Raw genomic sequence first — 14,424 nt, forward strand, 5'->3', positions numbered from 1 at the left:
CGGGGAAGTCGCGGGGGAGAAGAGAGAGAGGGTGCCTGCGTGCACCCTTTCTCTCTCCCCCCCTCCACCTAACCAGCTTCCCCTCGCATGCCATCGGGGCAGTCGCAGGGGAGAAGAGAGAGAGGGTGCCTGCGTGCACCCTTTCTCTCTCCCCCCCCTCCACCTAACCAGCTTCCCCTCGCATGCCATCGGGGCAGTCGCAGGGGAGAAGAGAGAGAGGGTGCCTGCGTGCACCCTTTCTCTCTCCCCCCCCTCCACCTAACCGGCTTCCCCTCGCACGCCATCGGGGCAGTCGCGGGGGAGAAGAGAGAGAGGGTGCCTGCGTGCACCCTTTCTCTCTCCCCCCCTCCACCTAACCGGCTTCCCCTCGCCTTTTTCCCCCTCGCACGCCATCGGGGCAGTCGCGGGGGAGAAGAGAGAGAGGGTGCCTGCGTGCACCCTTTCTCTCTCCCCCCCTCCACCTAACCGGCTTCCCCTCGCCTTTTTCCCCTCGCACGCCATCGGGGCAGTTGTGGGGGAGAAGAGAGAGACGGTGCCTGCGTGCACCCTTTCTCTCTCCCCCCCTCCACCTCACCAGCTTCCCCTCGCACGCCATCGGGGCCGGTCGGCTGGTGCCTTTGCTTGAGCCTGCGAGAGGAGGCAGTGGGAGGAGTGGGGCAATTGCCACCTCTCCCCAGCTCAAGCAAAGGCGCCTCCAAAGGCAGCGCACACAGAGAGAATGAGTGCGAGCCTGAATGAGAAGCGGCTGGCTACCTTCTTGTGTCCCCGTTTGGTTGCGTTTAAAACCCAGAGCTTGAAGTTCTCCCTGAGTTGAGAGGAGAGGAAAACGTACCATTTGGCAGCTGATTGATTCGCACTTGCACGGGCTGGGTGAGGAGAACCCTACATAGCCTTAGGCGGCTGGGAAAGTGAGGGGGAGCCAAGGGAACAAAAAAAGGATCGAGAATCAGCTTTGGAAGAAGGTGTGTGTGTGTGTGAGCGCCTGTCCACCCTGCAAAGAATGCCAGCTACTTCTTTTTCCCTCGCTGAAACCGGGAGGGGTTTTTTTCTCCTTGCTCCCTCTGTGTGTGTATTTGTCAACAAATAAACCCTATCGGAGTCGGCAGGAAGCCCTAGAGCGGCGTGGGGGTGGGCTTGTGAATGAAAGGGAAGCCAAGGCAACAAAGAAAAAGGGGAAGGATGAATTTTGGAGAGCGAGTGTGTGTGTGTGTGTGTGTGTTTGTTTGTGTGCTTGCCTGCCCCCCCCCCCCCCCCTGAAAAATGCCAGTTACCTCTTTGAAGGAGGTGTAGCCAAAGTGCCTCCTTTCCCCCTGGCTTAAACCAGCAGGGTTTTGGTTTTTTTTACTCCTCACTCCCTTAACCTGTGTATTTGCCAACAGGTTTTAACTATTCCTCTCTCTCTCTGAGTTTCCCTTAGTTGGATTAAAAAGACCTCCTGCTGTCCGATTCTCCTCCCCCTCTTTTGAAAAGATTTAAACTGTTTAAAAAATGGTATCTTGTGGTAGTTGCTGTCCTTGCTTGGATAGGATTTAATAATGTGTAATGAGGCAAGAGCTAGACAGGAATTTCTTAAGTGTGTTTGTGGATCTTTAAAAGTTGCCTTTTATAAAGTGGGTTTGAGAGCATATCTATCTATCTATCAATCAATCTATCTATCTATCTATCTATCTATCTATCTATCTATCTATCTATCTATCTCTCTATTTATCTATCTATCATTCTATCTGTCTGTCTGTCTGTCTATCTTTCTATCTATCTATCATTCTATCTATCTATCATTCTATCTATCTATCTATCTATCTATCTATCTATCTATCTATCTATCTATCTATCTATCTGGTTTTCTATGCTGATAACCTCACAGCAGCTAATGCTGAAGCTGTTTGGACATACAGATTTATTTATTTATTTATTTGGATTTGTATGCTGCCCCTCTCCAAGGACTCAGGGCGGCTCACAGCATATATAAAAACAGAACAATAATGTAAATCCAATTAATGATGAGAAGGAATCTAGTTAGGTTTTAGCATTGTTGCTGATTGAGCTACTTTTTTACTTTTTAATTTGTTAATATTGTTAATTTGTTTACCCTCTTTTAAATTTACAGAGCTAGTTTACTGGTTTTCTTTAAAATAAATATTCTAAAACATGTCTCAATTAATGTAATTTTATTGGTTTCCATTTTTATAAGTTACCAGTAGCCACTGCATTTTCTAACCTCGGCTTATACTCGGGTCAATAAGTTTTCCCAGTTTTTGTGGCAAAAATTGGTGCCTCGGCTTATACTCGGGTCGGCTTATACTCGAGTATATACGGTAATTATTTAGTATTGATTTATTCAGTTATTTTGATTCTTAGTTTCCCATCTCACTATGTTCTAATTAGCTATGCAAAGTCTTTTGCTTCTAAACCTGAATAATTCCTTTTTGCTCTCTTCTTAAATCTGTAAATAGCTACTAATGATAATCAGTTACTTAGAGAAGATTGTGCCTCTGTGCTGCTCAATTCCTTTATGGATTAGAACTGAAGTTTAGAATACATGAAAATTACCATCTTCTCCATAAGATACAGCTTGCTTAAGTGATTTTATAACCATTTTATTTATGATTTTGTTAAATGTTACCATGAAAACAGGATTATTTTGTTTCTTGCACATTAAGCCAGTGACTTTTTTAGTTTTTCACACATTAAACTATAAGGAAAAATTTAAAAATGACAAAATTTCTCTCTCAGACACACACATAGACAGATCATTTACGAAGCCTTTCCCCTTAACCCATTTTCCCAGCTTAAAACCAAAGAGAGATGCCCTTCTAGTCAAACAAACACACATACCATCTTTGTAAAGGAGTAGCTGCTATGACTCATGCTGCTTATTTAATTTAATTATTTATTATATATCAAACTTTTTTTGGTCACCCATTTCCCAAAAAGTGCCCGGGCAGTATACAACCATAAACATATTAACAAATAATAATTAAAAAGATAAAAAATAACAAGGCATAGAACATTAGATATTAACAGCCATAACTGGAGCACCCTCAAGATCTCAATAGTTCCCCTAGTTCCCCAGACTTGATAACTTAGCTAGGTCTTGAAAGTCTTGCAGAGAATAAGGATGTATAGAGATAACCTCACTCTGGGGTGGAAATGTGTTGAAAATGTCCCATAAAGTGGGCACCACAGCAGCAAGACCTGCAATTAGGAACTGCCAAATGTAGTTCCTTGAGAGATAGGACTTGCAACATGCTAGATCTGATGGGATAGGCAAATATAATCAGATTAGATAGCCCTCAAATAATTTGGTCCTATGCCATAAAAGACTTGAAAGGTCAAAAACAGGCTAATTCTACAGAAATTGGCCCCAGAAGCAAACTCGAAACCAATGCAGCTCAGAGATTTATTTATTTATTTTATTTATTTATTAGATTTGTATACCGCCCCTCTCCTCGGGGCGGCTCACAACAGAACAATTCATAACAAATCTAATAATTTAAAAACATTTTAAAAACTCCATTATTAATCAGACATACATACAAACATACCATACATAAATTGTATAGTCCCGGGGGAGATATCTCAATTCCCCCATGCCTGGTGGCAAAGGTGAGTTTTAAGGAGTTTATGGAAGGCAAGGAGGGTGGGGGCAGTTCTAATCTCTGGGGGGAGCTGGTTCCAGGGAGTTGGAGCCACCACAGAGAAGGCTCTTCCCCTGGGACCCGCCAAACAACATTGTTTAGTCGACGGGACCCGGAGAAGGCCAACTCTGTGGGACCTAATCGGTCGCTGGGATTCGTGTGGCAGAAGGCAGTTCCCGGAGATATTCTGGTCCGATGCCATGAAGGGCTTTACAGGTCATAACCAACACTTTGAATTGTGACCGGAAATTGATCGGCAACCAATGCAGACTGCGGAGTGTTGGTGTGACATGGGCATACCTGGGGAAGCCCATGATTGCTCTCACAGCTACATTCTGCACGATCTGAAGTTTACGAACACTTTTCAAAGGTAGCCCCATGTAGAGAGTGTTACAGTAGTCGAATCTCGAGGTGATTTCATTTCATTTCATTTCATTTTATTGGATTTGTATGCATGAGTGACTGTGAGCAGTGAGTCCATGTCCAAATAGGGCCACAACTGGTGCACCAGGTGAACCTGGGCAAATGTGCCCCTCGCCACAGCTGAAAGATGGTTCTCTAATGTGAGCTGTGGATCGAGGAGGACGCCCAAGTTGCAGACCCTCTCTGAGGGGGTCAATAATTCCCCCCTCCCAGGGTTATGGACTGACAGATGGGATTGTCCTTGGGAGGCAGAACCCAAAGCCACTCCGTCTTATCCAGGTTGAGTTTGAGTCTGTTGGCACCCATCCAGACCTCAACAGCCTCCAGGCACCGGCACATCACTTCCACTGCTATAACCCATGTAGTTCTAGAAACAGATATAACTGCCCATACTGTACATTTTTCACCCACTAAAGTTTCCATAAACCTTTAAAACGTAACACCCTATATAGAGTGTATTAGAGTAATCCAGTCAGGAGTTGACTAAGCCATGGGTGGCTATGAGCAGAGTCCTCTGATCTAGGAAGGGGGCAGCGGGCTCAGAACATGAGCTATGCAAATGCTTCTTAGCCTCAACTTCCACCTGCTCTTTGAGCAAGGTTTGTGAGTCTCAGATTACACACTGGGTCTATCTGGGACAAGGGAACTCTGCCTATCCCAAAAAATAGTGTAGGCCTAGAACAAGCAGGCCACAAATCCCAAAGCCACTCAATCTTGCCAGGATTTATCAGAAACTCGTTCCCTATTGAGATGATTGCTCAGGATGTTCATAGCACTGTTTAATTCCACAGGAGCAGAGGCAGATAGTGGATATTGACAGTATATTTACTCCACAGTAATGGTTTAACTCACCTAGTAATACATTATTATTCACTATGCTATAATACACAGTAGTGGCCAAAATTGTGGAAACCTTTTGGGAAAACTATTTTTGAGGTTTGATTGCTAATAACACCATCTTTTTTGGAGGTGCACTCCACTGCTGGAATGACCTGACCTTAACCCAAGTGAAAATCTATGGAGCCGATTAAAGAAACTTGTTAGTCAGAAGTTACCCAGCAATAAAATTAATAGAAGCAATCATTCAATCTTAGTTTCATATTATAACAGCTGCAGAACTAAAAGACTTGGTTCACTCCATGGGAAGATGTTGTAAGGTCATAATTCATGCTAAAGGTCACCCCACTAAGTATTAACTGACATTATGATAATTTTTGTATAGCTCTTTTTTCTATAGTGATAATTTTTGTCTATCTCATTTCACTTTTCTTCTTTATATCTGCCATTCTAATAACAAATCCTTCATAAAAGTTATTGCATTACATTCTTGATTAAATTTCTTTCCAGTTATATATTCCACTGGAAAAATGTGGTGTTATTAGCTAGTTTTAGAAAATACACTTTTCCCAAGAGATTTCCACAATTTTGGCTACTACTGTAATATTAAATAATCTATATTATTCTCATTGATTATGGTTAGGAAAATTGAGAAGCTTTCAAAATGTAATATTTGTCAGGCAGACAAATATCCTTAAAATCAGGTCAAATGCACAGACATATTGTTCCATCAATCAATTAGTCCTTATTCCCCAAAAGACTTGGAACCAAAGATGTGAAAAGCAATAATTAGTGTAATCTGAGTCAACTGTATGTGAATATTATGGCAGGGGAGAGCTCTGCTGAAAATCTTGTAAGTATACATAGCGGTGATGGAATCTGCTGTGTAGGCTACTTACATTTAGTAGGTACAATTATTGCCTCTAATGTTTAGTATACAGTTAGAGTACAGGTATTAGCAATCCTTTCTGAAGATATTCTGAAAAGCAGTATTTAAGCACATGGTCAACCCTAACTGGTACCTCTCAGAGTCACTTAGAACCACACAATGGATGGGAAATACATTTAATAATAATATTTTATTTTAGTATGAATAATGCTTCTGCTGCTTGATCCAATTTAATTTATAGTATGGAAATATTCTGTCATGTAATAGAATTCTTTATTGGCTAGTGTGATTGGACACACAAGGAATTTGTCTTTGGTGCATCTGCTCTCAGTGTACATAAAAGAAAAGATACATTTGTCAAGAATCATGAGGTACAATTGTCATAGGATACAAATAAGCAATCAAGAAACAATATTAGTATAAATCGTAAGGATACAAGCAACAAGATACAGTTGTACAGTCATAAGTGGGAGAAGATGGGTGATAAGAATGATGAGAAGACTAATAGTAATAGTAATGCAATAGTGAATAGTTTGAGAGTGGTGAGGGAATTATTTGTTTAGCAGAATGATGGCATTCAGGAAAAAAAACTTCATCTGTCTAGTTGTCTATAGCACTAGTGCAGTGCTCTATAGAGTCGTTTTGAGGGTAGGAATTATAACTATTTATGTCCACATGCAAGGAGTCAGTAAATATTTTCATGGCCCTCCTTTTGACTCGCGCAGCATACAGGTCCTCAGTGGAAGGAGAGTTAGCAGTAATATGTATTTTGTACTGCTATAATGACAGCAGTGCAACTTATTCTTCATATTATTTAATGAAGCATAAAATAAACAAGAAACAACTCATCGTTTCACCTAAGTTCATTCTATTTTGGGCTTTTCCCCCGCACTATTAAGAGTACAATTTATTTAGCTTTTTGTCAGAGGATATTCAGTTTCACACTCCATTGCTTTCACCTGAACCCTTTCTTTTTCATCAATATCATGAAAGGAATAATGCTTCATTTCACTTATTGGAAGAATAATTATATTAAAAATATATTGTGCTCTGATTTTATAATAGCAAAATCCATACAAATACTTGAAATAAAAACACTCCAGTAGAAGCAAACAATGCCGAGCTTATCCCTTTGTTATTGCAATTATTATAGATTTATTTACAAACATTTATTATCTTTCCATTGAATAGCACATCCATGTGTACAACATAAAACAGATCTAAAGACTTGTTCCATAGCAGACAAGTGTACATAAATCCATTGATTTCATTCACGTAAATACATTGATTTCATTTATACATGCAAAACATTTTTTTAAAAAGATTTTACTCCTAATGCATTACAGAAAAAAAAAAAAAAGGCTCCCAGCCAACTGCTAGTATCACAAATGTCTTAATTACTTGTCCCTGTCTACCAGAAAAAAGGTGGAAGCGTTCTATGGTGGTTTGTGAATGGTATGACATTGATTATGGATTAAATGGATTAAATCTATGGATTAACTCTCCTGTCTCTATTCTCTCACTGTTTATATACTACTCAAAAAAATAAAGGGAACACTCAAATAACACATCCTAGATCTGAATGAATGAAATATTCTCATTTAATATTTTGTTCTGTACACAACAGCATGTGAAATTGATCGTCAGTCAGTGTTGCTTCCTAAGGGGACAGTTTGATTTCACAGTAGTTTGATTTGCTTGGAGTTATATTTTGTTGTTTAAGTGTTCCCTTTATTTTTTTTGTGCAGTGTAGTTTGTTAGCTAAGCAGATACAGATCTAATCCAGGTAAGGATGGAGATACCTGGGTATTCCCCCAGTGCGGTCATTTCATTGATGGAAGATGTATAGGCAATGCGTACTGCCTCTTGAATATGAGATAGATGATTTAACAATTGGGTGCCCTTTCCAAAGAATTGTACAAAAACTCTTTAAGGAACAAAGAGGACACAATGATGGAAGCTTGTCAGAGGGAGATCCAGCTAGGAAATGAGGAAGAATTAATCAATGGATCAGTTGTGTAGGTTGTTGTTGTTGTGAGCCGCCCCGAGTCTTCGGAGAGGGGTGGCATACAAATCTAATAAATAATAATAATAAATACTGGAGGTTTTCAAGAAAGGATTTGTTCAGATTGAGGACTCTTGCCTTCAATGTTCCTTCCAACCCTATGGTTCTATCAGTTCAATGCATTGTAAACTGAAATAGTATGCTAGTTCTAGCTAATTCTCTAACATACCCTAAAAAGAACAGCTAGATATAGCTAATTCAGGATCTCCATTTGAATATACCCTCCATTTACTTGGCTGTATATTTGTTTTGTTTTTTTACATTTTAAAATCACAATAATCCCTGTTGCGCTGAATTGTTTTGGCAGTAGCATTTAATTAGTCCTATAAACATTTTCATAAATCCAATACCTTTTTATCAATTTCTTTCTCTCTCTCTTTTTTTTTTGTCACAGTTGCTTTATGTACTTACACCTCATAAATGCCAGAGTCAGTGTATTCAAAACTGCAATATTCAATCAAATTATCCCTTGATATATGTCAAAAATGTTCTAAATGGTTTTGGCCCATATTTTAATATCTTTGCTCTTCCAGATAAATGGTCTGTGAAATCTAGTAATTACAATGACTTCCCTTGCCAGATCACTGAAGTATCAGAGAAGGGTCGGCATTATAACGACAACAAATTAATCAGAAAAGTCCATCTCCAAGCACTTTTTCACAATGGCTTCAATATGGAATGGCCCCCAAATGTCTCTTAATGTTCTTTTTCTGCATACTGTTGTTCTATTTCATCATGGGATATTAAACATATTTCAGCTCATAGGACAAGCTTGGATGTGTTTGCAGATATTGAAAACAAATGTTGGAACTGGATGAGTGATAACATTGAAGCAATAACTGTGTCCTAGCAGGCATACATGTTTAATGGTTTGCATAGGGTTTGGGGTTGGTTGGTTTGGGGGTTTTTTTTTGGGGGGGGGGGGCGGGGGGAATGCGTTTACAAACTTTGCCATTTCTATTTCTTAAATAAATGGAAGGATTTCACCACCACCACCTTACTGTTGAAGTTTGGAAACAATTTTGTGTCAGTAAAGTGAAGTAAGGGAAGGCGTTATATAAACTGATATTAATGACCAAAACACCATATTGAAAATTTCCTTTTGTTTGAATATAAAGGAATATCAGTCAGCAGCAGCATGCATTTCCATAATCCCGAGCTATTTGCAAAAGTGATAAAATATGCATTATAAGGGATAGAATGGAAAAAAAAATCTGATTCACAGAACTTTTAATTAGACGGTGAAGAATTCTGAGAAATACAAAATGTCTCCAACAAATGTTAACTTAACAAATTGCATACTTTCATCAGCTACTACTTCTATTTCTCTTTTTAAAAATCTATGTAAACAACAACTCTAGTTATGAATGAGCAAGAAAAAAAATGGGCCGCAACAGAGAAAAATATTCTTATGTTATTACTTGCTTTCTGATTGTATTAATATAAATACTCCAAATTGGAAAAAAATGTTAAAATATAGCAGTTGTTAAATACAATTAACAGTGTAATCAGTATCTTTTAAAAAATATTTAATCTATGTTAAATAAATATTGGCCATGGATTATTTTCTTCCAAAATTTTCAAACATAAATGCCAGAAACTTAGTTGCTTTGGAAGGTTTTTTGTTTAAACCTTTCTCTTTAATACTTGGCAAGCAGGACAAGTAAAAAGTGAGATAACAAAGAGATGTCTTATCAGCTGTCCTGCTCCTGTTAGCTTTTCTGTTGCCTGCTATAGAAATGGGAAGAAGGAGGAGAATTGACTGTTTTGTCATTATTATCATGCAAGAATCTCTGTTCCTAAAGATGAACTTTCCTTTTCTATATTACAGAGAACAAATCCTTCAGTTTGTTCCTTTAAATCATGTATACCTTGTCAGAGCTAGTGTATGGAAAATAAATAACTTGAGAAGCTAGATGAATGAAAGCTAACCGAAAAGGGGTTTCTGTGCTTTGAAATTTTATTTGAATCCACACAAAAAGAGAAAGATGGCTACGTACTATAATACCCAGATTTAACTGACTGATTAGTGTTTGATGTCACTTCTGATGAAATCTAAGCATTTAGAACATTTTTTATAGTTTAGAATGATTAGTCATTAATTACTAATAAGTAATTACTAATAAGTAATGAATTGAAATTGATTGCATTGGATTTCTAACTTCTAAAAATGAGTAATGGATATTTATTTATTTATTATTTATTTATTTATCAGATTTGTATGCCGCCCCTCTCCTTAGACTCGGGGTGGCTAACAACAATAATAAGAAAATATAAACAAATCTAATATTTAAGTTTAAGTTAAATTAAAAAACCCTAATTTGAGAAACCAATCATACATATAGACATACCAAGCATAAATTTTATAAGCCTAGGGGGAAGGGAATATCTCAATTCCCCCATGCCTGACGGCAGAGGTGGGTTTTAAGGAGCTTACGAAAGGCAAGGAGGGTGGGGGCAACTCTGATTTCTGGGGGGAGTTGGTTATAATTATAGTTAACATTTTTTATCCCACCCTTATTACTTTAAGCAACACAGTGCAATGAACATTCATAATACTCATTCCTCCTATTTTATCCACATTGATAACCTGTAAGTTTGGGTTGAGAGAGAGAGAGAGAGAGAGAGACTGGCCAGATGGGTGAAGTTGTCCATCTGGCTTCCATGCTTAAGGTGGGACTAGAACTCACAGTTTCCTGTTTCCTTGGTCAGCACTTTAAGTGCTATCCCCAACCTCATCTATATCTAAAAGAATCTATAATATGTTCATTTAGTGACTGTTCTAGGTTCTAGAAAGGAGTGACTTATGGCCAATTTTCATACTTAACCACCATTACTGCATCTCCATGATCAAAATTCAGGTGTTTTGGCAATTGACTCCTATTTATGACTGTGTCTGGGTTCATGTGATCACCTTTTGCAACTTTATGACAGGCAAAACAGGGAATAACAACCAAGTTACTAATTTAACAACCAAGTTACTAGTTTAACAAGTTCAGTGATTCACCTACCAACTGTGGCAAAACAGATTGTAAAATGGGGCAAATTAACAAATGTCTCACTTAGCAACAGAAATTTGCAGTCGTAGCTCAATTGCAGTCGTAAAGTTACTTACCTCTAACTTTGCACAATATAATTACAAGCCTAACATATGATGCATTCTTGGGAAATCTGTTATAAAAACCACTCAGCAAGTTTTCTTTCATGATTTCGTGGTGCGATGTGGGAAGGAGTGGCAGCCATACTGCCATTTGAAAACTAGCATGGCAACTGCTTGCCTGTGATGAGATTGTATTACATTTCCTTCACCTGATAAATTCAAAGATCTTGTGTTCTATTCAGGGCATGTGTCTAAAGATGTGAGGGGGGAAAAGAATTGATTTCAGAATGGAGCTGGGGTGTGTTTACAGTCAGTTGCTCCATCCCTAGTCTGTACCATCTGCCTAGCAACCTTCCCCCATTCCTCCTCTATCTCCAATCTCAAATATGGTATTGGGATAGTCCTCATTTAATTACTACAACTGGAACCGGCAATTCGTTCATTAAGCCAAACAATTTGTAAGGGCAACCACAACTGAGTTTCTGTTCATATTTTAGCTTTGCTTTATCAACTTGTGAAAGTCATAAAGACAAGCATTGGTCATAAAGTTCATTATTCATCTCTAACAACAACAACAGAGTTGGAAAGGGACCTTGAAGTTCTTCTAGTCCAACCCCTTGCTTAGGCAGGAAACCCTACACTACTTCAGACAGATGGCTATCCAACTTCTTAAAAACTTCCAGCGTTGGAGCATTCACAACTTCTGGTGGCAAGCTCTTCCTCTGTTGTAATTGTAAATGGTTATTAAATGAAGCAGTGGCTAAATGAGGAGTAACAGCACACTTGCATTTCATTGAGGACTTTATTGGGGTTCATGATCATGAGAAGTACAGATAAGAATCCAGATAAGGATAGGTGTCCCCCTTCCCAATTTCAGATAGAATTCAGAGACAATATCAGTTGTGTCCACAATTCCAGGCCTTCGTGCAAATTCCTGACAAACATCTTATCATGAGAAACTCTTTTCCAGATTTCTGAAGTAATCTGGAACCAGGATCTTAAATTATAGCCTCTGCTCATGAACTGCCTTGCTGGTCTTGATGGTTCCGGTGGTAGTTGCCATGACAATATGACAAGATATATCATGAATTGAAATATTCTCAGACTTGATGTGCCTTTTCTGAGTTGGTTTCTTTCTTTCTTTCTTTTTATTCCAGTGCTGGAGTTGGCAGGACCGGCTGTTTCATTGTAATAGATGCCATGCTAGAGAGAATAAAGCATGAAAAGACTGTAGATATTTATGGCCATGTAACTCTAATGAGAGCCCAGAGAAATTACATGGTTCAAACAGAGGACCAATACATCTTTATCCATGATGCACTGCTTGAAGCAGTGACTTGTGGAAATACCGAAGTGCCAGCCAGAAACCTGTATGCATATATTCAGAAGCTGACACAGATAGAAGCAGGAGAGAATGTCACAGGAATGGAATTGGAATTTAAGGTATTTTGTTTCCACATTCTTATCGTGATACATTTTGCATCGGGAAAAATCGACAGCAAGCTGTTCTAGGATTAGTGCAGCTGCTTTTACAGATTTATCTAGAAGATCTAATTTGTATCTGGTAGAATGCCATACAGAGCCTGTTCTAATATGTATTTATAAAAAAATGTCCCATTTTTTTTTATTTTCAAAAGCAATCCCAAAGTCTTCTTTGTCTCTTGCAGCGGCTAGCCAGCTCTAAAGCTCATACTTCAAGATTTATCAGTGCCAATCTTCCATGTAATAAATTTAAAAATCGCCTTGTTAATATTATGCCATATGAATCCACAAGGATATGTTTGCAACCTATCAGAGGAGTAGAAGGCTCTGATTATATCAATGCCAGTTTTATCGATGGATACAGGTACAGAAGCAGTTTTTGTGATGTAAAAAAGTTACTAGTGGCATGTATTGCAGTGGTCATAAATACAGTTTGCCATTATGCCAGTGTCATTTTGGCTCTTTTCAGATTCTTACGGTAATCAGTCCAGCACTAACTTTCCACAGTGCCTAATCGCTAACCACATTGCTGTTATTTGTTTTACTAGCTCATGTCTCTTTCTCAGAGTCATAGCATAATACAGTATATGGATTTACCTATAATTATAAATTTTAGGAATAATCTACTGAAGTTTCATTTAACTCCAGAATTTTCCTTGTAAAACAGAAAGCAAATGACTCATTAGAGGTCACCTAAGATATTATGTAACTATTCAGTATATTGGATCAAATGTTGTGGATAATAAAATCCCGTCGCAGAAAGACACTGTATCTCTTTGTCTTAGCCATCTTAAAAATATAAACTATCCTGTTCCATTTCCATCTTTATGATTTGACTTCAGAACTTTTGCTATAGTTCCTGAATCACTGAAAGAGTTAACTGAAGAATTGCTTGGGAGCTATAAGTCATAGGCTCAATAGAGTGTGTGACAGTCAGCCTTCAGTGTAAAAATGGAACTCTACCACTAAGTGTTTCCTAAGTGCTTTTTGTGACACACAAAATTGAGCTATTAGAGTTGCATTAAATTTTAAATAAGATAACGGCATAAATCACAATATTAAGAGAACAATTTCCTACACAAACGTCCTAAAATAAAATAACTCTATAGTTAGATTAAATAACATTTAATATGTTTTAATATTCTTACCATTAATCATTTACAGCCCTATGTTCATTAGAATGATGTTTCAGTAGAATGTTTATATGCAAAAAGAGTGCCTGCTGTCTTTTGATTGATAAATATTATTTTTTGCATTTGACATTTAGGCAGCAAAAAGCCTATGTAGCTACACAGGGACCTTTGGCAGAAACAACAGAAGATTTCTGGAGAATGCTTTGGGAGCACAATTCAACCATTGTAGTCATGCTTACTAAGCTACGAGAAATGGGAAGAGTAAGTTTTTACATTTCTTTTTACATTTTAGAAAAAGAATGTCAAAAGTTATGTTAAGATAAAAAGAACAAGCAATTCTCCTAGCTCTTGGATCTATTTGCAGTTGGTCATTAGAAGAAGTGCGGTAGCATCATGCTTATAATGCAGTATTGCAGGTTAATTCCGCCAACTGCCAAGAGTTCAATTCTGACCAACTCAAGGTTGACTCAGCCTTTCTTCTGAGGTCAGTAAAATGAGGACCTAGATTATTGGAGGCAATATGCTGATTTTGTAAATGGCTTAGAGAGAGTTGTAAAGCATTATGAAGTGGTATATAAATGTAAATGCTATTTCTACTGCTAATTATCATTAAGCAAAATGAAAAGCAAACCCTTTTACACTTGAGCAAAAACAATGTTGCAGGTGGAATTAGGCAGCCACATTGTGTGTGTGTGTGATGTACACACACACACACACACATACACATATGTGTGGTTGCCCAAATCCACCTGCAAATAAATCCAACTTTGTCTCGCTCATACAGATATATGTATGTATGATATGATATGATATGATATACAGTGATCCCTCGATTAGCACGGTCTCGATTAGTGCGA

At 38.3% G+C, this 14,424-nt stretch overlaps 1 protein-coding gene across 2 annotated transcripts in view; it reads left to right on the top strand.

Moving 5' to 3' along the window:
* The window catches only part of PTPRD (protein tyrosine phosphatase receptor type D), a 450,382-nt gene that overhangs the window by 409,444 nt on the left and 26,514 nt on the right, over positions 1 to 14,424 (top strand). For both annotated transcript variants that reach the window (XM_070742569.1, XM_070742568.1), the window contains 3 exons: positions 12,110 to 12,395; positions 12,620 to 12,798; positions 13,702 to 13,828. In XM_070742569.1, the coding sequence (XP_070598670.1) occupies positions 12,110 to 12,395; positions 12,620 to 12,798; positions 13,702 to 13,828 (592 nt within the window). The remainder of the gene's footprint in view (positions 1 to 12,109; positions 12,396 to 12,619; positions 12,799 to 13,701; positions 13,829 to 14,424) is intronic.

The sequence above is a fragment of the Erythrolamprus reginae genome, chromosome 2, assembly GCF_031021105.1.
Source record: "Erythrolamprus reginae isolate rEryReg1 chromosome 2, rEryReg1.hap1, whole genome shotgun sequence".
NCBI lineage: Eukaryota > Metazoa > Chordata > Lepidosauria > Squamata > Dipsadidae > Erythrolamprus > Erythrolamprus reginae.